Genomic DNA, 25,234 nt, shown 5'->3' with positions numbered 1-25,234 from the left:
TTCTCCAGGCTAAACATGCCCAGCTCCCTTAGCCGTTCCTCATAAGGCATCGTTTCCAGGCCTTTGACCATTTTGGTTGCCCTCCTCTGGACACGTTCCAGTTTGTCAGTGTCCTTCTTGAACTGTGATGCCCAGAACTGGACACAGTACTCCAGGTGAGGTCTGACCAGAGCAGAATACAGTGGCACTATTACTTCCCTTGATCTAGATGCTATACTCCTATTGATGAGACCCAGAATTGCATTGGCTTTTTTAGCTGCCGCGTCACACTGTTGGCTCATGTCAAGTTTGTGGTCAACCAAGACTCCTAGATCCTTTTCACATGTACTGCTCTCAAGCCAGGTGTCCCCCATCTTGTATTTGTGCCTCTCTTTTTTTTTTTTTTTTTTTTTGCCCAAGTGCAATACTTTACATTTCTCCCTGTTAAAATTCATCTTGTTTGTTTTGGCCCAGTTCTCTAATCTGTCAAGGTGGTTTTGAAGTGTGATCCGGTCCTCTGGGGTGTTAGCCACCCCTCCCAGTTTGGTGTCATCTGCAAATTTGATCAGGATGCCCTTGAGTCCATCATCCAAGTCGTTGATAAAGATGTTGAATAAGACCGGGCCCAAGACAGAACCCTGTGGCACCCCACTAGTCACTCTTCTCCAGGATGAAGAGGAACCATTGATGAGAACCCTTTGGGTTCGGTCAGTCAGCCAGTTACAAATCCACTAAGTGGTAGCATAGTCAAGACCGCATTTTACCAGCTTCTTTACAAGAATATCATGGGGCACCTTGTCAAATGCCTTGCTGAAATCAAGGTAGGCTACATCCACTGCGTTCCCTTCATCTACCAGGCTTGTAATTCTGTCAAAAACGAGATCAGGTTAGTCTGACATGACTTATTTTTCAGAAATCCATGCTGACTATTGGTGATCACAGCGTTCCTTTCTAGGTGCTCACAGACTGTTTGCTTAATGATCTGCTCCAGAATCTTCCCTGGTATTGATGTCAGACTGACTGGGCGGTAATTATTTGGGTCCTCTCTTTTCCCCTTTTTGAAAATAGGGACAACATTTGCCCTCCTCCAGTCTGCCGGGACTTCGCCTGTTCTCCAGGAATTCTCAAAGATGACTGCCAGTGGTTCTGAGATCACATCTGCCAGTTCTTTTAATACTCTTGGATGCAGTTCATCTGGCCCTGGAGACTTGAATACATCTAAACTTTTGCTTTCTTTTGTTTTGTCATTACCAAGGAGGCAGGTTTAGTCATTGTTTGAGGACTATCCCTGCCTCCAGGTCTGGTCCTGACCAGAAGGATACAGTTATCAGCAAGGGATACCCACATGACCTGAAAGTGTTGCTGTGCAATGCCAGGTCAATGATGAATAAAACCACTGCCATCCACGACCTGATTGTGGATGGAGGATTTGACCTGGCATGTGTGACAGAGACCTGGTTAGAGGAAGCAGATGGGCCTGTCCTTGCCGCTGCTTGCCCACCAGGTTTCTCTTACGCACAGCAACCCAGGTCATGTGGGCGGGGAGGGGGGGTTGCAGTGATTTTTAGGAAGTCATTAGTCTGCACCAGGCGTCCTATTGGGAAGACTCAGTTCTCTGAGTGCATGTTCTGGAAGTTGGGCAATAGGGGCAGTACAGGATTCCTTTTGGTGTACCGACCTCCCCGCTGCACCAAGGATTCCCTGCCCAAGCTGCTTCAGGTCGTGGCGGATGTTCTCCTGGAGACACCTAGCTTGGTTGTCCTAGGGGATTTTAATATCCATGCCGATACGACCTTACAAGGGGCTGCTCGGGACTTCGTGGAAAGCATGGCCTCCATGGGGCTGTCCCTGAATAAGTCTGGCCCAACCCATAGCCGCGGACATGCCTTGGACCTGGTGTTTACCTCTATGGATGTTGGTGATCTGACACTAACTAAAAGCGAAACAAAAGAAGTGCCATGGTCAGATCACTTCCTGGTGCAACTGGACTTCTCTGCAACCCTTCCCCTCTGCAGGGAGGTGGGACCGATTCGGATGGTCCGCCCCCGCCACTTAATGGATCCAATTGGCTTCCAGAGAGTGGTAGGGGATGCTTTATCCCAAGTTGATGGCCTTTCAGCTGATTCCCTGGTGGCACGCTGGAATACGGAGTTAACCAGGGCTATTGACTGTCTGGCTCCGAATCGCCCTCTCCGATTGCATGGAGCCTGGACAGCCCCATGGTTTTCCCCGGAGCTGAGGGTGATGAAACAATCGTTGAGACGGCTAGAGCGCCAGTGGCGGAAAACTCATTCTGAATCAGACCGGACACGGGTTAAAGCTCAACGTCGAGCCTACCAAGTGGCAATGGTGACGGCAAAGAGGGCCTTCTTCGCCGCCTCCATTGCATCTGCAGAAAACAGCAGCAAGAGACTTTTTCAGGTGGTTCGCAATCTATCGGAACCACCTGCACCACCGGGGCCTGGTAGGGACCCCAAGATCTCCTGCAATGCTTTTGCAAAGTTTTTTGCAGATAAAATCGCTCAGATTCATAAGGAGGTAGACTCCACCGTGGGAGCAGGGCCAGGGCGGGAGTGTGCTAGAGTTCTGTCTGGTCCTGTTACATGGGATCAATTCCAATCTGTTACCTCTGAGGATGTGGACAGGCTGCTTGGACAAGTGAAACCGACCACCTGTCTCCTTGATCCTTGCCCATCCTGGCTGATAAAAGAGAGCGGGGAAGGGCTGGGCGATGGGCTCTGCGGGGTGGTGAATGCTTCCCCCTGTGAGGGAGCCTTCCCAGACCCGCTGAAAGAGGCGGTCATTAAACCGCTTCTTAAAAAAACATCTTTAGACCCGGCCAGTTTGGCCAACTATCGCCCAGTCTCAAATCTGCCAAGCACGCCTGGAGGAAGCGGACCATTTGGATCCCTTCCAGTCGGGATTCAGGCCTCACCATGGGACTGAAACTGCCTTGGTCGCACTGGTTGATGATCTCCGGCAGGCTAGGGACAAAGGTGAGAGCTGTTTCCTAGTTCTGCTGGATCTCTCAGCGGCGTTTGATACCATCGACCATAACATCCTTATGGACTGTCTTGAGGGGCTGGGAGCTGGGGGCACTGTTATACAGTGGTTCCGCTCCTTCCTCCTGGGCCGTGTTCAGAAAATGGTGGTGGGGAATGAGTGTTCAGACCCCTGGGCTCTCACTTGTGGGGTGCCTCAGGGTTCCATCCTCTCCCCCATGCTTTTTCATATCTATATGAAGCCGCTGGGAGAGATCATCAGGAGGTTTGGACTGGGTGCTCATCAGTATGGAGATGACACCCAGCTCTACCTCTCCTTTAAATAAGAACCAGCGAAGGCGGTGAAGGTCCTGTGTGAGTGCCTGGAGGCGGTTGGAGAATGGATGGCGGCTAACAGATTGAGGTTGAATCCTGATGAGACGGAAGTACTGTTTTTGGGGAACAGGGAGCGTGTGGGTGTGGGGGATTCCCTGGTCTTGAATGGGGTAACTGTGCCCCTGAAGGACCAGGTGCGCAGCCTGGGAGTCATTTTGGACTCACAGCTGTCCATGGAGGCGCAGGTTAACTCTGTGTCCAGGGCAGCTGTCTACCAGCTCCACCTGGTATGCAGGCTAAGACCCTACCTGCCCGCGAACTGTCTCGCCAGAGTGGTGCATGCTCTAGTTATCTCACGCTTGGACTACTGCAACGCGCTCTACGTGGGGCTACCTTTGAAGGTGACCTGGAAACTGCAATTAATCCAGAATGCGGCAGCTAGACTGGTGACTGGAAGCGGCCGCCGGGACCATATAACACCGGTCTTGAAAGACCTACATTGGCTCCCAGTGCGTTTCCGAGCACGATTCAAAGTGTTGGTGCTGACCTTTAAAGCCCTAAACAGCCTCGGTCCAGTATACCTGAAGGAGCGTCTCCACCCCCATCGTTCAGCCCGGACACTGAGATCCAGCACCGAGGGCCTTCTGGCAGTTCCCTCACTGCGAGAAGCCAAGTTACAGGGAACCAGGCAGAGGGCCTTCTCAGTAGTGGCGCCCGCCCTGTGGAACGCCCTCCCATCAGATGTCAAAGAGATAAATAATTACCTGACATTCAGAAGACATCTTAAGGCAGCCCTGTTCAGGGAAGTTTTTAATATGTAACGCTGTACTGTTTTTAACACTGATTGGGAGCCGCCCAGAGTGGCTGGGGAAACTCAGCCAGATGGGCAGGGTATAAATAATAAATTATTATTATTATTATTATTATTATTATTATTATTATTATTATTATTATTATTATTATTATTTTGTAATAATCCTTTATCCAATACTGAAATTGCAAAACCCTTTTTATTGTCAGCTATGAAGACCTCATTTTTTTGGTGATACTGGATCCACCCTGTTAGGTGGTGTTTTATTTCCTCCCGCACTTTGGTCAGACTCATGTTTGTAGCTTCGAGAACACTGTCCCACCATCTCGTCCTCTGTCGTCCCCTTCTCCTTGTGCCCTCCATCTTTCCCAACATCAGGGTCTTTTCCAGGGAGTCTTCTCTTCTCATGAGGTGGCCAAAGTCTTGGAGCTTCAGGATCTGTCCTTCCAGTGAGCACTCAGGGCTGATTTCTTTAAGAATGGATGCGTTTGACCTTCTTGCAGTCCATGGGACTCTCTAGAGTCTCCTCCAGCACCAGAATTCAAAAGCATCAATTCTTTACGATCAGCCTTCTTGATGGTCCAGCTCTCATAGCTTTAACTATACGGACCTTTGTTGGCAAGGTGATGTCTCTGCTTTTTAAGATGCTCTCTAGATTTGTCTTTGCTTTTCTCCCAAGAAGTAGGCGTCTTTTAATTTCATAGCTGCTGTCACCATCTGCAGCGATCATGGAGCCCAAGAACGTAAAATCTCTCACTGCCTCCATTTCTTCCCCTTCTATTTGCCAGGAGGTGATGGGCCCAGTGGCCATGATCTTCTTTTTTCTGATGTTGAGCTTCAGACCATATTTTGCGCTCTCCTCTTTCACCCTCATTAAAAGGTTCTTTAATTCTTCCTCACTTTCTGCCATCAAGGTTGTGATATTTCTTCGGCAATCTTAATTCCGGCTAGGGATTCATCCAGCCCAGCCTTTCGCATGATGAATTCTGCATATAAGTTAAATAAGCCGGGAGACAATATACAGCCTTGACGTACTCCTTTCCCAATTTTGAACCAATCAGTTGTTCCATATCCAGTTCTAACTGTAGCTTCTTGTCCCACATAGAGATGTCTCAGGAGACAGATGAGATGATCAGGCACTCCCATCTCTTTAAGAACTTGCCATAGTTTGCTGTGGTCGACACAGTCAAAGGCTTTTGCATAGTCAATGACGCAGAAGTAGATGTCTTTCTGGAACTCTCTAGCTTTCTCCATAATCCAGCGCATGTTTGCAATTTGGTCTCTGGTTCCTCTGCCTCATACTGCTTGAGCCTTCCTTGTAGAATCTTACGCATAACCTTGCTAGCGTGTGAAATGAGTGAAATTGTGCGGTAGTTGGAGCATTCTTTGGCACTGCCCTTCTTTGGGGTTGGGATGTAGACTGATCTCCAATCCTCTGGCCACTGCTGAGTTTTCCAAACTTGCTGGCATATTGAGTGTAGCACCTTAACAGCATCCTCTTTTAAAGTTTTAAATTGTTCAGCTGGAATACCATCACTTCCACTGGCCTTGTTATTAGCAGTGCTTTCTAAATAATAATAATAATAATAATAATAATAATAATAATAATAATAATAATAATATTATTATTATTATTATTATTATTATTATTATTATTATTATTTATTATTTACACCCCGCCCATTTGGTTGAGTTTCCCCAGCCACTCTGGGCGGCTCCCAGTCAAATGTTAAAAACAGTACAGCATTAAATATTAAAAACTTCCCTAAACATGGCTGCCTTCAGATGTCTTTTAAAGATAGGATAGCTGCTTATTTCCTTCACATCTGGGGTGAGGGTGTTCCACAGGGTAGGCGCCACTACCGAGAAGGCCCTCTGTCTGGTTCCCTGTAACCTCACTTCTCGCAATGAGGGAACCGCCAGAAGGCCCTCAGCTTCTGGGTGACCTTGTCACACTTCTCTGAAGTCTCTCAGACCCACTCACCTCACAGAGTGTTTGTTAGACTTTCCTTTTGCTTCCAGACATATCCGCAACTGAGCGTCCTTTGGGCTTTGGCCCAGCCGCTTCATCAGCTCAGAATCTACTTGTCCTTGTCCTCCGCTCTTCCCCAGTAGCATGTCGGACGCCTTCTGACCTGAGGGACTCATCTTCCAGCGTCATCACTTTTATATGCCTGTTGCCTTTGTCCATGGAGTTTTCTTGGCAGGGATACTGGAGTGGCTTGCCGGTTCCTGCTCCAGGTGGATCACGTTTGGTCTAAACTCTCCACTATGACCTGTCCGTCTTGGGTGGCCCTGCACAGCTTAGCTCATAGCTTCTCTGAGTTATTCAAGCCCCTTCGTCACAACAAGGCAGTGAAAGTGGCCCAATTCAATTCCATATTTTTCTTTCACCCAGTTATTGCTTTATAAGGAGAAATCTACCGGGGGTTTTAGGCTCTTTATGTTTTTCCCATACTCTATATATCAATTTTCTTATTATATGATTCAAAATTGATTTCTTTCCATGTTTTAATATACCGTATTTTCGCTCCATAGGACGCACTTTTTCCCTCCTAAAAAGTAAGGGAAAAAGTCTGTGCGTCTTATGGAGCGAATGTGTGTTCCCTGGAGCCAAATCGCTGTTGTCCTGTGCTCCTGGGCTGCTCTTTGGGGGTGGGGGGAGGAGCCACGGTGCTGTGCCGGCAGCCTCTGCTTTCCCCTGAAGTCCCGACAAGGTTTGCAAGCAGCGGGAAGGCTGTGCGCTCCCGGGCTGCTCTTTGGGGGTGGGGGGAGGAGCCACGCGGCTCTGCCGGCAGCCTCTGCTTTCCCCTGAAGTGCCGACAAGGTTTGCAAGCAGCGGGAAGGCTGTGCGCTCCCGGGCTGCTCTTTGGGGGTGGGGGGAGGAGCCACGCGGCTCTGCCGGCAGCCTCTGCTTTCCCCTGAAGTCCGGACAAGGTTTGCAAGGTTTGCAAGCAGTGGGAAGTTTGTGTGCTGCTGGGGTGCTTTTGGGGGGTGGGGAGCTACACTGCTCTGCCTACAGACTTTGCTTTCCCCTGAAGTCCCGACAAGGTTTGCAAGGTTTGCAAGCAGAGGGAAGTTTGTGTGCTCCTGGGGTGGAGGGTGGGGGTGGGGAGCAGCAAATTGCTGTCTCTCAGTGCCTCCTAATTCAACTGCAAAGGATTGCATAACCGGATTCTGAGCTCCATATGAAGTTTAAAAATATTAAGTTTGGGGATTTCTTCAAGTAGCAGTTTTGGGGAAATAGTCATAAATACATGCAAAACATCTCCACAAACCAGTAAAAGTAATTTCAGCTAAAACTGAGCAGGTATCTTGCTCAGGAACAATTTAAACTGCACAGCTATAACCAGACATCCTGTGTGTTTGTGTGTGGACCATGTTCCTAGCAGCTAATCTTTACTGCTGAAAAGAGGCTCTGATATTCCACTCCAACTCTATAATTCATTATACAAATTCTTACAAGCACAGTCCACCTATACTAAACCAAAAACAATGTGTTCTTTTGGTATTGAATGGAAGCTATTTATCTGCCCTCTTTTCCTCCTCTGTTCTTTGCTCAGTCACTCCATTTTGAATCTTCCTTTCAAAACAACCATGCCTGTTTTGAGAAAACTTCAGAGATTTAGGAACTGGAGCACAATCATTTGATCTTTAGCTTCACAGTACTTTAATATTCTTTTGGAAGCCGCCCAGAGTGGCTGGGGAGGCCCAGCCAGATGGGCGGGGTATAAATAATAATAAATTATTATTATTATTATTATTATTATTATTATTATTATTATTATTATTTATTTATTTTGCTGTTCCTCCATACTCCCAAGCACTTCTCATTTGCACAGCCCTGGTTTCTCTCCCTGACTATTAATATTCTTGATTAGTAACAGTAAAATGCTCAAATTTTAGTTTTTGTGACTGCTGCCAATACTGACTTCCCAGTGATAATGAAAACAGCTACATTCTAATGGAATGTCTGTCCTTTTTCCATTCTCATCATTATATACCATGGCTCGCTTTAAAGCAGCAAAGTGGACAGGAGCCACACACTTTGCTGTTTTAAATAGTTTAGTACAAAATTTGAGTCAGATTTTTTTCCTTGTTTTCCTGCTCTAAAAACTTGGTGCGTCTTTTGGTCAGGAGCGTCCCATGGAGCGAAAAATACGGTAATTGTCTTTAAATAGATTGTTTTCATTTGTCAGCCAGATTCCCAAATACTTAGTTTTATTTAGTGTTTCCAATCCTGATATTTTCTTTAGTTCTTCTTTTTCCTGTGTTGACATATTTTTTGCTAGCATACTAGTCTTATTTTTATTTATCTTAAATCCAGCCACTTCGAAATTCTAGGATTTTCCTTATTATTTTGCCTCAACACCCCTAAGAATATTTTCTCCGAGTCCTGTTTTTTCTGTAGTTTTTTTCATGGAGCTCCAAGAGATGTTGAAGACCTTCTCCATGTCTATCAGCATCAAAATGGCTTTTTTATCTGATCTTGCTTCTAAATATTCTAAAATATCAATTATGTTTCTCATTTTATTGTGCATGTGTCTGCCTGGTAAGACGCCAGCCTGATCTCTGTGTATTATTTCATTCAATATACCGTACTTTTTGCACCATAACACTCACTTTTTTTCTCCTAAAAAGTAAGGGGAAATGTCTGTGCGTGTTATGGAGGGAATGCCTACGGGTGGTATGCCTACGGATTTTCCTCCTCTAAAAACTACGTGCGTGTTATGGTCAGGTGCGTGTTATAGAGTGAAAACTACGGTATTTTATAATCAATATTGAACAGTGATATAGGTCTATAATTTTTGATTAGTGTTGGATCTGCTCCTTGTTTGGGTATCAGTGTGATAAATGCTTGTTCCCATGATTTTGGTATTCTTCCTTCTTTTAAAATTCCATTTAGTACTGTTTCATTGGTTCTGATAATATATCTTCTAACTTCTTATAAAATGCCGCCAGTAATCCATCCGTACCTGGGGACTATCTTTGCTTTTGAGATTTCTGCACCTCCATCATCGCTGTTGCTAGATTTAATTGATCTATTTTCCAATCTGCTATTGTCGGGAGTCTATTGTGTGCTATGTGTCTTTCCATTTTCTCCTCTTGGCCTTCTTCTGCATGGTAAAATTTCCTATAGTAGTTTACAGTTTTTTTGCATATTTCTTTAGGATCTTCAATTATTTTTCATTTCTCAATTACTCTCTCTCTTTTTTGTTTTTTCTTCAATTGCCATGCAAGTAGCCTACCCGATTTATTGGAGCCAGTGGAGAGGTATAGAAATGGGGCTTCTGTTGGGAAGGGGCCGCCCCATTTGTGCTTCTCCAGGGGCAGGAGAATCCCTGCAGGGCCTCTGAGGCTCCCTTTCCTTCTTCCTCTCTCCCAGGACCCTGCAGCTCGTTTTGGCTCCTTGACTCCTCGGGAAGGATAAAAGGGATGGATTCTGCAAACCTAGTGAGGATGGAAGGGGGAAGATGGACGGTTGACCTGGTCAGGTTGTCTCCTGCATCCCTCCCCACAACTTCTGAGCGTTCCCTCCCAGGGACCTCTGAGAGATCTGGTGAGTTCCAGGGGAGGGGAGATGGGGACCTGGAGGGATGGGGGGTGAAGAGGGAAAGTTCTCTGGCCAGAAATGAGATAAAGCAGGGATTTTGCTGAGGATGGGGACCCCAACATATTGGGAGGCTTCCCCTCCAGCCAGAAAATCTCTGCAGGGCCTCTGAGGCTCCCTTTGCTTCTTCCTCTCTCCCAGGACCCTCTAGCTTGTTTTGGCTCCTCGACTCCTCAGGAAGGATGAAAGACACGGATCCGGCAAAGCTAGCAAGGATGGAAGGGGGAAGATGGACGGTTGACCTGGTCAGGTTGTCTCCTGCATCCCTCCTCTCAACCTCTGAGCATTCCCTCCCAGGGACCTCCGAGAGATCTGGTGAGTTCCAGGAGAGTGGAGATGGGGACATAGATGGATGGAGCCGGAGAGGTACTGGGGCTTGCTCAGTTAGGGGGTGAGGCAGATGGAGATGGAGAAGGGGAGCACCTTTTCGGGCTCCTCTGCCTGCCTGCCTGCCTGCCTGCCTGCTCCTTTGTCATCTGCAGGCAATTTGAGCCAGGAATAGGTCACAGCTCCCCGGCCACCACAGCTCAAAAGGTCTAAAACCAGTTCTGTGATCTGAATGCCCTGCCAATGTCAGACAACTCACTGATCCTGCTTTGCAGTTTGAATGCAGATGGTGGTCTCTGTATGTTGTTGTCAGGGGTTCAGGAGCAGAGGCAAGGGCAAGGGAGGAAACAGAGAGCGAGGGGGAGGAGACTCAGACGGAGCTTCGCCGATCTAGCCATTAGACGTAGAGTTGCACGCAGCAGCTTGGGAATGGAAACTGTAACTCAATAAAGACTTTTACTTAATGACCGCTGGCTAGCGTGATCCTCTGTGAGCTAGGATCTTGAAGCAGCTCTGACAGTTGTCTTTTTCTTTTGGAAAAACTTTTTATTTTATTTTAAAAACAAGGAACATAGGACTAATAAATGATACAGATATGTAGACTAAGCCTTCGCATGCCATTTGCATATCAAAAAAAGCACTACCGAGGTGCCCCCAACTGCGCTTGCGGCTCCAGAAGAGACACGTACAGATGGCGAGGCCCCACCTACACCTTCCTCGCAAACTGCCAGTGTGGAGCCGAACCAAGCCGTTTCAGAACAGACTCAGACAACTCCATTTGCGGAGGCTCCACCCACAGCAGCGGATCCAGGGGAGTTGGTTCCAACGCCACCTAGGGTCGCACCACAGCCTCAGCGAGAACTGTGTGGCCCTCCGGACTTGGCTACCAGTCCCCGGCGGTCTGGCAGAGTTTCCAAGCGCCCAACTTATTTAAAGGACTATGTTGTTGGACAGGTATCACTGTTGGTCTAAGTATGGGAAATGTAACCGATATGCTTTTGTGCTTAATGGAACCATTACGCGTAGTGCTGTATATAAGGAAACCATTACGATTGTAACTAACGCCTTATCTCGGTGGGGAGGGGTGTTATGTAGTGTAGTTTCACCCTGGGCCAACAGGGGGATACTGTATATAGTTTTCACTCAGGTCTGTAGGTAGTTTTCACTCAGGTCCGCGGCAGTTATTTTAGGCGGGAACTCTGGGCTGTGGTGGTTACAATGTTGACAGCCGGCTGCCTATAAATACAGGCCGGCTGAGCTGTTCGCAGTCAGTTCTATTTCAGCTTACCATAATAAAGAGCTACTTGAAGAAATCGCTGTGCCGGCTGCTATGTCAACCCACGACTTAACAGGTACATCCTGTCTAATTTTCTGTTTCCCTTTCTGCATCTGTTTTTGGTTGAGCAAAGAAATGACTGAGCTTGGAGATGGAGCGGATTCCATGACTGAGCCAAATTAAATCCATCCCTGGATAGAGCCAGGCTTTTCGAATCTCTGGGTCCCCTAAATAAATTAGGTAATATCAGCCAAAAAAGGCAGTAACTCCCTTCCCTACTTCCTCTTGCACAAACATTCATTTGCATTGTTCAATCATTTCAGACTCTATTCCTGAGGCTATTTTTATATTAATTAATTAATTAATTAATTAATAAATAATACTACCGTGGGTTGTGGGTGTTGAATTGGAAAGGAAGAAGAAGGGAGACAATAAGAAAATCCTCACAATGGAGAAACCATATAAATATTCAGAGTGTGGAGAGAACTTTAGTCGGAGCTCCCAGTCCACTTGCCATCAAGGAAAGCTCTTCGTTCACAAAGAGAGCCTCACTTCACACGAAAGAACTAACGGGGGAAAGAAATTAGTGCTTGAAATGTGGGAAAAGCTTCCTTCGCATATCAAAAAAAGCAGAATAAATTTGCAGGAATATCTGTAACATATGGTTCATCATTAATGGTCAGTGTATGAGTTATGGGTTCATGAATTGGTTTGAACTGAGTTATAGTCACTTTTCTCTTCTGTTGCTAATGAAAAAATGCAGTCTCCTCAAAGTGAAGAAAGTGATTTACGTATAAATTTAAATTTAGACCAACCAGATTGAGGCAACAGCAGATGGGGAGTGTTCAGGTGAAGGTGTTGCTGTTTGTTTCACAGACAAGACGTGGACCTTCCATACATACCTGTATGTGATGAACTTCAACTCTTTGGCTGGAGACCAACAGCATCTGGGATTCTAACATCCCCCACCGTGAACCCAGAATGGAGGGATATCAACTGTTTCCTCTCTAAATGTTCTGCGTCTAGTCATGCCTTTTAGAACAATGACCAGGCTTCTCTGAACCACCCAGGCCTTCTTAAATGCCAGCTTCAGAGTTTTAAGGGAAGTTGATGTAAATTCTGTCAGGCTTGTTGTTTTTGCTTCTGTTTGCATTTGATTGACCAAAGACATGACTGACCTTGGAGATGGAGTGGATTCCAGGATTGAGCCAGAACAAAATCCATTCCAGATAAAAGCCAAGCAATATGTCAGTAAATACCAGCCAACCAAAACAGTGAAAACTGTAGAAAGGCCCCACATCTAACTATTTTTAGTTCTTCCTCTATCACAAACATTCATTAACTTTGTTCAGTGATCCGGAGCTCCAGTTCTTCCTGAGGCTCTAATTCGCTTCTCTCTTCATTGCAGATGGAGATGAACTGGAAGGGAAGAACAAGGGGGAGCACAACAGAATCCACATAGCGGAGAAGTCAAATAAACATTCAGAGTGTGGAGAGAACATATGTCAGAGCTCCCATTCCACCTCCCGTCAAAGAAAGAGCTTCGTTCAGAGGGATAGCCTCACTGCACACAAAAGAGGACAGAGCAGGGAGAAATTGTATCAGTGCAGAGAATGTGGAAAGAGCTTCAGTAATCGCCGGAATCTCACTTTCCACCAAAGAATTCATACAGGGGAGAAACCCTATCAGTGCTTGGAATGTGGGAAGACCTTCAGGCACAGTACTACGCTCACTTCACATCAAAGAATTCATACAGGGGAGAAACCCTACCAGTGTTTGCAGTGTGGGAAGAGCTTCAGTCAGAGGAACAGTCTCACTTCCCATCAAAGAATTCATACAGGAGAGAAACCCTATCCGTGCTTCAAATGTGGGAAGAACTTCCGGGAGCGGACGAAACTCACTTTGCATCAAAGAACTCATACAGGGGAGAAACCCTATCAATGCTTCGAATGTGGGAAGAACTTCCGGGAGCGGACGAAACTCACTTTGCATCAAAGAACTCATACAGGGGAGAAACCCTATCAGTGCTTGGAATGTGGGAAGACCTTCAGGCACAGTACTACGCTCACTTCACATCAGAGAATTCATACAGGGGAGAAACCCTATCAGTGCTTGGAATGTGGGAAGAGCTTTCGTCAGAAAGGTGGTCTTGCTTTGCATAGAAGAGTCCATACAGGGGAGAAACCCTATCATTGCCTGGAATGTGGGAAGTGCTTTAGTCTCAGGCACAGTCTCACTTCCCATCAAAAAACTCATACAGGAGAAAAACCCTATCAGTGCTTTGAATGCGGGAAGAGTTTTGGGGATGGGGCCAAGCTCACTTTGCATCAAAAAACTCATACAGGCGAGAAACCCTATCAGTGCTTGGAATGCGGGAAGAGCTTCAGCCGGAAGTCCACTCTCATTTTCCATCAAAGAGTTCATAGAGGGCAGAAACCGTATCACTGCTTGGAATGTGGAAAGAGCTTTAGTCAGAAGGTGAATCTCACTTTACATCAAAGAATTCATACAGGGGAAAAACCTTATCACTGCTTAGAATGTGGAAAGAGCTTTCGTCTGAGTGGTGATCTCACTTCCCATCAAAGAATTCATACAGGGGAGAAACCCTATCAGTGCTTGCAATGTGGGAAGAGCTTCAGTCAGAGGCACACACTCACTTCCCATCAAAGAATTCATACAGGAGAGAAACCCTATCAGTGCTTCAAATGTGGGAAGAACTTCCGGGAGCAGACAAAACTCACTTTGCATCAAAGAACTCATACAGGGGAGAAACCCTATCAATGCTTCGAATGTGGGAAGAACTTCCGGGAGCGGACAAAACTCACTTTGCATCAAAGAACTCATACAGGGGAGAAACCCTATCAGTGCTTTGAATGTGGAAGGAGCTTCGCTGTTAGCTCCAGTCTCACTTCCCATCACAGAATTCATACAGGGGAGAAACCCTATCAGTGCTTGGAGTGTGGAAAGAGCTTCACTAATAGCTCCAATCTCACTTGCCATCGAAGAATTCATACAGGGGAGAAACCCTATGAGTGCTTGGAGTGTGGAAAGGGCTTCAATAACAGCCACCATCTGACTTCCCATCGAATAATTCATACAGGGGAGAAACCCTATCAGTGCTTGAAATGTGGAAAGAGCTTCAAAAGCACCTACCATCTCACTCGCCATCAAAGAATTCATACAGAGGGGAAACCAAAAAAGAGAAATAAAACAAAAAATATTAAGCAACCCTTATACAGTGGTGCCCAGCAAGACGAATGCCTCGCAAGACGGAAAACTCGCTAGACGGAAGAGTTTTCCGTTTTGGAGGTGCTTTGTAAAACGGATCTCCTATGGGCTTGCTTCGCAAGACGACAATGTCTTGCGAGTTCCTGCTGGCTTTTTTCCTCCCCCCCCTTTTTCTAAGCCGCTTATCAGCTCATCCGATCAGCAGATAAGCCTCTAAAAGCCGCTAATAGCGCTAAGCCGCTTATCAGCTGATCCGATCAGCAGATAAGCCTCTAAAAGCCGCTAATAGCGCTAATCCGCTAATCCTTCAATGGGCTTGCTTCGCAAGACGAAAAAACCGCTAGACGAAGAGAATCACAGAACGGATTCTTTTCGTCTTGCGAGGCACCACTGTAAAATACAATTGTATAGAAAGGAAAAGGGGGGGGGGAATACACTAAAAATACTGTTTATGACCTTTGTATCATATATATCATATCATTCGTCAACATATAGAAAGGCAGGCTCCCCCACTTCTCCCCTGCGTGACCCCCTCTTCTCCTCATATCCCACCCTGAGAGATCCTTCCTTCCCTGCGTTCCTTGCAGGTCCCTCGCACCTCCAACTGTCCTCTTCCTGTGTATGTCCTAAATTCAAAATAAAGAATCTTAATATAAAAATACAAAAAATAGATGATGATGATGTTAATGATAATAATAATAATTTATTTATACCCTTCCCATCTGGCTGGGTTTCCCCAGCCACTCTGGGCAGCTTCCAACAAAATATTAAAATACAGTAATCCATCAAATATTAAAAGCTTCCCTAAACAGGGCTGTTGGATTACTGCCTGAATCCGGCATGTTTCCTCTGCGCATAAATTCTTCCAGGCAGCAGCAGAGCGAGCAGCGAGTGCTTTCCGTGTGAGATAAAGGAAAAGTCTGCGCACTGTTTCTTCTATCTAAACACCACTTACCCCAAACACAGACCTTCACAGAACTCCCCATCAGCGAGGTTCCAGGCAGAGGGACAGTATTTCAATGCAACTAATCCAGCCCGAACACTCTGACACACATGCTGGAAACAGACGTCTAGGTGCTTGGTCCTGGCCTTAAACTGCCCGAATTCTGCCAACTTCAGACAGAGCTGATTGTCTTCCAAAACAGTGACAGGCAAACAACTCTCTCCGCAGATCTCTTGAACCAAACACACATAGAACTCCAGTTCCCTGCAAATCTCAGAAAGCACACTGAACTCAGCCTCAGTAGATGAGAGCGCTATGAGACTTTCCTTTTGGGAACTCCACCCAACCAAAGAGCTCCCAAATCTTACCACCATACTGGACATGGACTTCCTATCTGCCAGATTCACCCAATCGCTGTCTACCCAGCACGTCAGCTTGATGTTGCCCTTGACTGACAGCTTAAGGCAGAATTCTTTGGTATCTTCCAGGTAACGAAGGACCCATTTGATACCATTCCAGGCTTGCACACTTGGGCTTGAAGCTTCCCGGCTGAGCAGATTAATAGCAAACGCTATGTCAGGTCTGTTCCACTGGGACAGATACAATAGGCTACCCAGAGCTGACTGGAAGACCTCAGTGTTTTCGAACGCAGCGCGTTCTACTTGCTGATTGTCTTTCACGTAGCTAGTCTCCATGGGTGTCCTAAGTCTTGCACACTCAGACATTTGGAGCTTCTCAAGCAGTTTCTCAATCTTACCAGTTGTGAGGGAGAATACACCCAGAGACTCCATTGAGATCATCTCCTTCTGCATTGCCTCATGCCCTTTGCTGGCTTCTTCCTGAGGCAGTTTCTGAACATCCTCAAAAGTTTCAGGTTCACACTGAGCCACACCAACCCACACACTTGTGGCTTCGAACCTGTCAGGCAGTTTACCCTTTGTGGCCCGGGTTCATCTCCTCAGTGTGAGCTCTGGTACCCCCTCTGACCCACTAGGGCCAGCTAGACCATCCCCAGTGTCAGAGAACTCCCCCTCTGACCTGCTGCGCCTTTTGAACCTTACAGCTGGACCTGTGGGCAAGGACAGCTCACTCTTTGGCTCAGACTTGACAGTAGCCTTCGGAGGGGTTCTGGGCCGCTCCTGCTCTGGACTCTGTTGCTCTGGACTCTGTTCTTCACCAACAGGATCAGTTCCTTCCTCTTCCTCCTCATCTGAGTCAAGAAACTGTTCTGAAAGAACATCTGGGTTACCATGGATGTGTGCCCACCCACTTTGCTCACAAAACACAGCACTGCTGCTCACAAGCAGCCGGGACTGGTTGCCATCAGGATATGCAAACCGCCACCCTCTGGTCCCTGGTTCATCTCCCAAAAAGATCATTTTCCTGGACCTTGGGCCACCCATTCTGCATTTGGCCTTTGGGATGAGTTCCCAAGCCTCGCAGCCAAAAACAAGTAAGAAATGCACTTTGGGCTTCTTACCGTGCAGCAGAAAATAGGGCGTGTCCCCTACAGCTGAGTGAAACGCGATTCTGCGTGAACGCAGCAGCCTTCCAACACTCAGCCCAAAAGCGCTGTGGGAGTCCTGTGTCAAAAAGCATGGCAGCCACAGACACTTGCAGTGTTCTGTTCCTACGTTCAGCAACACCATTCTGTTGAGGACTGGGTGGTGCTGTCAACCTGTGACTGATTCCCTTCTGGAGGAAGAAATTCTGCAGGGCAGACCCAGTAAACTCCGCCCCCTATTGCTCTGAAAGCTAATCAATTTTGTATAATATTTCAACTCTGCCAATGTGATCCGATCTTTAATCAGTGCAGCAGCTTCCCCTTTGTGTTTAATCGAAAAAACCGAGGAGGTCCTCGAAAAATCGTCCAAAAGAAGCAAAATGTATTTGGACCCACCCAGACTCGCTACTGGCATTGGGCCACACAAATCTGCATGGAGTAGCTCAAAGGGCTTGCTTGTCTCTCTGCTAGACCTGGGATATGAGCATGTTTTGACCCTGGATTGCTTACAGGCTCTGCAATCTAAAAACTTATCACATCCCTTTATAATTTACACCACTCTGTACACTCTGGGGCTTTTTTGACATAATTCCAACAAGAATGCGCCAGTCTTCGATGCCATAAATGAGCACACCCATCGTGTGGCGGGACGTTGGAGCACTGCACCTGTGTTACCTCAGGGGGGTCATCATCTGCAATAGGCATCTCAACCACAAACAGCTTATTCTTGCATTCAGCACTGAACAGGTGTTTCCCATCCCTGGAATTTCTGGAACCACAAAAGCCTGAACCTCATGGTCCAGGAATGAACAGTACAGAGTCCCAGACAGGGTCAGTGGGCATCTGCTTCCATCTGCCAGTGACACAAATCTTCCACTTTGCACAGTCTTGCAGTTCCGAATAAGTCCAGCCGATGGCACTCAAGTGTGGGTAGCGCCTGTGTCAACAATAAAGGGGAGGCTGGCTTCCGGCCTGGATGCTTTCACTACTGCCATTGAAGCAGCCAGATGATACGTTGACATCTTCTCTTTACTTTCACCTCGGTTGGGACCTTGGGAATTTTTCACACGCCTGGCCGCTGTTGAGGAGCTCCTTATCTGCATTCCTTTCTGGCTGACCTTCGGCTCCTGAGCCTCTGCAGGGCAATCTCTCACGAGATGCGACGTAGACCCACAGCCAAAACAGCGCTTGGAGACAAAGGCTTTTACTGAGTCCTCACTGCTTCTTGCTGCCCCCCCCTTTCTTGGGGTGCAGCCTGTGCCTTCTCTCCCCGCCCTCTGGCGTTTTCCCTGTTCATCAATCGATCTCCCACGAATATATTCAGTCGTCAGCTCCGCAGGCAGCATAACTTCCATTGTCAGAACCAGGTTCTCATAACTCCTGTCCAAAGAGCTCAGCAGAGTGGAAGCTTTCAGCTCACCTGGGAAAGGTAAGTTGAGCTGACGCAGCTTAGTGAAAATGGCCTGCATCTGCACAATGTGGTCACGTACCGATTCCCCTGGGGACAGTTTCTTCTGAAACAGGGAGCGTATCACATGGATCTTGGCCCCAGCTGTTGTGCACTGGTGGACCCTCGTTAAAGTTTGCCAAATTCCATGACAAGTCAATAAACCATCAATGTGAGGGAATTGCGAAGCCTCCATGGCCATTTCAATATGAGACATGGCTTTCTGATCCTTTTTTGCTGCGCCAGCAGCCCTTTCCACTTCGGCCGCATTGGCCCCTGCAGCTGCCGGTACTGGATCGGCTTGGGGGCACTCCCAGAGCTGCTTGCCCATTAACCAGTAACGAATCTGGCGAGACCAGTCGTCCCAATTGTGGCCATTTAGCCTTTCAAAAGGCACATTGAAAGATTCATGAGATTGCTGCTGTGCCATCTTCCTGGGGCTTTAAGCTTACAGACGCTTTCTGCCGGCCGGTGCTTCAAAGATGCTTCCTGCAGCAAGCTCCGCTTTCGCCAGCGAAATCACGACTGCCTCAGCTTCAGGCAGGATCTCAGAGCTGGACTTTGTTTCTCACACTCAGCACAAAAACGTACAGCCAGAACCGCTTGGATTACTGCCTGAGTCCGGCACGTTTCCTCTGCGCATAAATTCTTCCAGGCAGCAGCAGAGTGAGCAGTGAGTGCTTTCCGTGTGAGATAAAGGGAAAGTCTGCATGCTGTTTCTTCTATATAAACAGCCTTTATTTACATCAGTAGGTAAAATAACAAACAACCCTCGGACACATGCTGTGGGTCTCTCTCCCGGACAGAAGTGAAACTGTTTCACACAGACAAAGAACCTGCAGCTTCCCTTTACGTAGGAAGCTCCTCCCCAGATGTAGGACATTCAGGAGGTTAACCCTATTATCACCACACTCCACAAGGGCTGCCTTCAGATGTCTTCTAAAAGTCTGGTAGTTTTTCCCCCCTTTGAAATCTGTTGGGAGGGGGTTCCACAGGGCAGGCGCCACTACCAAGAAGGCCACTATCGAAAAGGAAACTCCCATCTCCGTCTGAAAATCATCTGTAGCAACAATTATTCATAATTTGCACTCCAGAATAAACCCAGCTGCATTTAGTATCCAGCCTTTTTCCTCCTCTTCACCAAGATGACACTTTCCCTACATTTCCCTCTTAACCAAATCTTAACCAACTCAGACAATGCAATATGACTCTTATAAGGATCGTCCCCAGTTCTAGAAGCAGAGTTTCTGGCCTTCAAGAATCTCCTAACCTCTCCCGTCATCCAGGGCTTCCTGTTCGGATACAACTTAACATACCTTTCCCTGGTGCATTTCCTGTGCCGAATCTAACACTGTTGATGTAGAAGTTTCTAGATCTTGATGGTGGAACATATTCCAATCGGTCTCCTAGAAACAGTCCTGCAACTGCTGAGAAGCTCCCTCAGGCCACACCGTAACCATCCGTGTTTGTAGCTGGCCTTGTTTCCTGAGGGGTGTGTACACTGGTGTCAGAAGCAGGGACACATGATCTGTACCACCGAGGTGCGCCTCATATGCCCGTCTAATGTTCGTATACACCTTGTCAAGAGTATTTTCTCCCCTTACTGCACACTCAGTGGGCTGATAGAATTTTGGGAGTACTGCCCTCACATCTGTGTGAGTGAAGTCCCCCGCAATAATCCGCACTGGATTGGATTGGATTTGATATCCCGCCTTTCACTCCCCTTCAGGAGTCTCAAAGCGGCTAACATTCTCCTTTCCCTTCCTCCCCCACAACAAACACTCTGTGAGGTGAGTGGGGCTGAGAGACTTCAGAGAAGTGTGACTGGCCCAAGGTCACCCAGCAGCTGCAGGTGGAGGAGTGGAGACGCGAACCCGGTTCCCCAGGTTACGAGACTACCGCTCTTAACCACTACACCACACTGGCTGCCTCTGCTCAATTTAGCATTGATGTTTTCATGCATACTACTCATGGCCCTGCAAGCATTTGCAGTTGGTGCTACATAAGAAAGGTGCAGGATAGTGCGCACCCCGGAAATGATCTCTTTCAGCTTCTGCCTTCTGGAAGAAGATACAGGGTTATAAAGACTACGACTAGCCGCCTGAGAAACAGTTTCTATCCAAATGCGATTTTGGTTTTAAATGCAGTGTAAGGTAGTCTCTATGGGAGTATATTGTATTTAATTATGGAGTATCAGAGTTTTTAGGGCGCTAACAAGGTTGGGATAGCTGGGATAGCAGGCTTGTTGGTTTCTGAATGTCTGATGTACATTTTTTCAATTTTGTTGTTCTGTATGGGACAATGACAATAAAGGTTATCGTGTTGTATTGAGACTCACCTGGAAAGCGCCATTTCATGTTCCTTTCCCTACTTGCCAGGAGCCTGAGCTCCATTTGGGGTTCCTCCTTCCGCACCCCAAGGTTCCTCCAAGGCCTTGGGGAAGGAAACTGAGGCAGGCTCTGATTGCTCCCCGGGGCCTTGCAGGGGATTCAGGGGGGGGGTCTTCCTCTGGCCATGGCTATGGCCCGAGAGCGTGGGACCCCCGAGGCCCAGAGACCCCCGATGGCATCTCTGGGAGCAGCTGGGGCCCTGGGAAAAACAAAATGGCGTTCCCTCCTATTTCGGAAAAGGGCGGGAAATGCCATCTCTTGGCCCTGCCGCCTCGCTGGGCTCCTCCTGGGCCTGCCTGGCCATGGGGGGAGGTTATCCAGCTGCCCCAAATACTGGGGGGGGGGGGGAGAGGAAGAGGAAGGATGAAGGAGAAGCTGGGAGGGGGAGCAGCCATGAGGGAAACTCAGAGGGAAAACTCCCTCAGGAAACCGGGCGAAGGAGAGGACGCGGGCCCGGGGAATCTGAAAGGGGATTGGCCAGCTGCCCAATGGAGAGGCTTCTGATTGGTCCAGCCCTGCTCTGGGGTGGGAAATGGGGTCAGATGGTTCTGGAAGCCCAGTGTTACTGGAAAAATCCGTGGTCTCCCTTGGACAAAAACAAAGACACCAACCAGGATAACTTGGAGCAAATCAGAAGCCTGTAGGCTTGGCCTTTATTGAACTGTTGCAACAGGGTGCTCCCCTCACTTGCAGGAGAGAGAAAGGACACAGAAAGATGGTGTGCAAGGCCTTATAAAAACTTGTGAAATTCCCACCCTCTAGGTCAAGCCCACCCCCAGAAACATCATGCATACATCACAGAAAGGAAGGGTTGACATCATGCATACATTACAGAAAGGAGGGGTTGAGGGAGGGGTGGTGGTAACCTGAGTGTCCTGTCACCTGGCTCGTTCCTCCTTCACCCCCATGAGTCCTTTCCAGGAGACAGAGGGGAGTTTGCAGTTTCCTGCCCCCAGAGGGAAAATCTGATCATTGTCCTTTGTCTCAGTCCATGCTGAATCCACTCCCATATGCAAGTTCTTTGTGATCTTGATTGTCTTCTGTCTGGGACCATCAGGGTTGACATAGAAACTGGGCAGGGCTCCTGTGGATGTGCTGGGATGGTGAAGAGATTATGGCTGACCAGAAACCAAGCCACCCCCCTCTGATAGTCCTTGTCATATGGAGTAAAATAAAAACGGAACAGTGCAGATCCGGTGTATGGAGGATTTTCTATGAATTTATCACAGAAGCGCAGCGTTTGTAGTGTGTGAGTGTGAGTGTGTGGAGTTTGTACAAACTGAATGATGGGGGGGGGGTTTCCCGCTACACCAGGAGAAACTGGTTTTCAGGCAGGAAACGCGGGGAAAGGGTGGCAGGGGTCCCTCTGGCTCTGAACTGGGAAGAGTCCCAGAGGGAGGGCCCGCCCCCCCCTGAGCACCATGCGCCCCCCTGCTGGCTTCCACTCCTGCCCCCCCCCCTTCCTCGCCCGGGACTCTTCCTCCTCTGAGAAGCGGCTCCAGAAGCAGAAAAACCCGTATTTTGGGGAGGGGGAGGGGTCTCCTGGCTGGGAAGCCCCCCCCTCTCTCCCCCCCCGAGCTGGAGGGTGTTCCTTGGGGGGGTGTCTGGAGGGAGCCATTTCTGAGCCCAAGGCACCTCCCGCCACTAGGCAGCCCTTCGCCTCTTCTCCCCCCCAGCCTTTCCTTGGGATGTTGGGGGAGGGGGAGAGCCGAGGCAACCCCCCCATGGACCCCCCCGTCTCCCTTGCAGGTAGTCTGGTGGGATGTGGGCTCCTTGGGGCAGAGGGAGGGAAGGGGGGCAGCCCCTAGAGCGCAGGCGCAGAAGCAGGAAAACTTCATGAAGGCAGGGAGAGGGAGGGGAGGACTCGGCTTGGCAAGGGTTAAGAGGAGCAGAGCTGGAGTCCTAGAGAGGGCGGGGAGTGAAGGGGGAGGGGCCAGGTCCTCCAGAGCAGAAGCCCCTCCCTCCCCCCCCCTGAGCTGGAGGGTGTTTCTTGGGGGGGTGTCTGGAGGGAGCCATTGCTGAGCCCAAGGCACCTCCCGCCACTAGGCAGCCTTCGCCTCTTCTCCCTCCCAGCCTTTCCTTGGGATGTTGGGGGAGGGGGAGAGCCAAGGCAACCCCCCCATGGACCCCCCCCCGTCTCCCTTGCAGGTAGTCTGGTGGGATGTGGGAAAAGTGAAGGCAGGGGGAGGACTCGGCTTGGCAAGGGTTAAAAGGAGCAGAGCTGGAGTCCTAGAGAGGACGGGAAGTGGAGGGGGAGGGGGCAAGGTCCTCCAGAGCAGAAGCCCCTCCCTCCCTCCCCCTCCCTCCCTGCCTGCCTCCTTCTTCTCTCGCCTTTGCCTCGGTGAGTCTCCTCTCTCCCCCCCCCCTGAGGGTGCCATGGGGAGAAGGGGCTCCCAGGGGGGCAGGGAGGGGCATGTTCAGATCATGCGCGGTGGGGGGAGACCCCCAAGTCAGGGAGCGGAGAGTCAGGCAGCAGCGAAGGGGCGGAGAAGAAGGGGCGGAGGGATCCAGGGGGCCAAAGCAAGGGGAGGGAGGGGGGAGGGAGGGGGCATGGGGGTCCCTGCTCAGATCATGCCTGGGGGGGGAGAGACCTCCAAGTCAGGGAGCGGAGAGTCAGGCAGCAGCGAAGGGGGCGGAGAAGAAGGGGCGGAGGGATCCAGGGGGCCAAAGCAAGGGGAGGGAGGGGGCATGGGGGTCCCTGCTCAGATCATGCCTGGGGGGGGGGAGAGACCCCCAAGTCGGGGAGCGGAGAGTCAGGCAGCAGCGAAGGGGGCGGAGAAGAAGGGGCGGAGGGATCCAGGGGGCCAAAGCAAGGCGGGGAAGGGGGGAGGGAGGGGGCATGGGGGTCCCTGCTCAGATCATGCCTGGGGGGGGGAGAGACCCCCAAGTCGGGGAGCAGAGAGTCAGGCAGCAGCGAAGGGGGCGGAGAAGAAGGGGCGGAGGGATCCAGGGGCCCAAAGCAAGGCGGGGGAGGGGGGAGGGAGGGGGCATGGGGGTCCCTGCTCAGATCATGCCTGGGGGGGGGAGAGACCCCCAAGTCGGGGAGCAGAGAGTCAGGCAGCAGCGAAGGGGGCGGAGAAGAAGGGGCGGAGGGATCCAGGGGCCCAAAGCAAGGGGAGGGAGGGGGAGGGAGGGGGCATGGGGGTCCCTGCTCAGATCATGCCTGGGGGGGGAGAGACCCCCAAGTCAGGGAGCGGAGAGTCAGGCAGCAGCGAAGGGGGCGGAGAAGAAGGGGCGGAGGGATCCAGGGGGCCAAAGCAAGGCGGGGAAGGGGGGAGGGAGGGGGCATGGGGGTCCCTGCTCAGATCATGCCTGGGGGGGGGAGAGACCCCCAAGTCGGGGAGCAGAGAGTCAGGCAGCAGCGAAGGGGGCGGAGAAGAAGGGGCGGAGGGATCCAGGGGCCCAAAGCAAGGGGAGGGAGGGGGGAGGGAGGGGGCATGGGGGTCCCTGCTCAGATCATGCCTGGGGGGGGGAAGAGACCCCCAAGTCGGGGAGCAGAGAGTCAGGCAGCAGCGAAGGGGGCGGAGAAGAAGGGGCGGAGGGATCCAGGGGCCCAAAGCAAGGGGAGGGAGGGGGGAGGGAGGGGGCATGGGGGTCCCTGCTCAGATCATGCCTGGGGGGGGAGAGACCTCCAAGTCAGGGAGCGGAGAGTCAGGCAGCAGCGAAGGGGGCGGAGAAGAAGGGGCGGAGGGATCCAGGGGGCCAAAGCAAGGGGAGGGAGGGGGGAGGGAGGGGGCATGGGGGTCCCTGCTCAGATCATGCCTGGGGGGGGGGAGAGACCCCCAAGTCGGGGAGCGGAGAGTCAGGCAGCAGCGAAGGGGGCGGAGAAGAAGGGGCGGAGGGATCCAGGGGGCCAAAGCAAGGCGGGGAAGGGGGGGAGGGAGGCGCTCCCTGGCTCGCTCCCCCCTCGCCTGGAGGTCAGCAAGGACCTCTTCCTGCTTTGGGTAAACTCGCCACCTTGGGTGTCTTGGGGGGGGGGAATTGGGGGGCCCAAAATCCCTTTACCTGGTGCAGAAATCCCTTCAAAGGAATCCATTACAGTGATCCGATGGAAGCTCCCAGTCCCTGCAAACATGCCAAAATGATTTCGCCCTCTGCACAGCTGAGGAAGGGGAAACCCTTGTCTTGTCCGCCTGGGCGGCATCTCTCAGGGCCAGTCTTTTTCGCCTGCCAACCCGACCATCTTGATCCCAATCACTTCGAAGATCGTCTCATGCTACTCTTCTAGGGAAGACACCAGACAGAAAAAGACAAGAGCCAAGAAAGTGGGAAAGAATGTACTACGGCACTGACAAAATAGGGGCTGTATTTTGTACATACTGGACTTGGGGGGTCAACTGAAAAGCTACATTTTAATGTATTATGTCACGATGTTGATTTTGGCATTATGAGAATCTGTGT

At 49.7% G+C, this 25,234-nt stretch overlaps 1 protein-coding gene across 1 annotated transcript in view; it reads left to right on the top strand.

Annotated features, from left to right (window-relative positions):
- LOC308582203 (uncharacterized protein) overlaps window positions 1-14,606 on the top strand; it is a gene marked incomplete at its 3' end in the record, with an annotated part of 126,489 nt that extends 111,883 nt beyond the window's left edge. Inside the window, exons 6-7 of the mRNA XM_081185122.1 lie at window positions 9,860-10,033; window positions 12,730-14,606. Of these exons, the coding sequence (XP_081041248.1) occupies window positions 9,860-10,033; window positions 12,730-14,606 (2,051 nt within the window). The remainder of the gene's footprint in view (window positions 1-9,859; window positions 10,034-12,729) is intronic.
- Window positions 14,607-25,234: the final 10,628 nt, after the last annotated feature.

Source organism: Podarcis bocagei (assembly GCF_964188305.1).
Source record: "Podarcis bocagei genome assembly, chromosome: 2".
NCBI lineage: Eukaryota > Metazoa > Chordata > Lepidosauria > Squamata > Lacertidae > Podarcis > Podarcis bocagei.
This window is presented reverse-complemented; position numbering and strand designations above follow the sequence as displayed.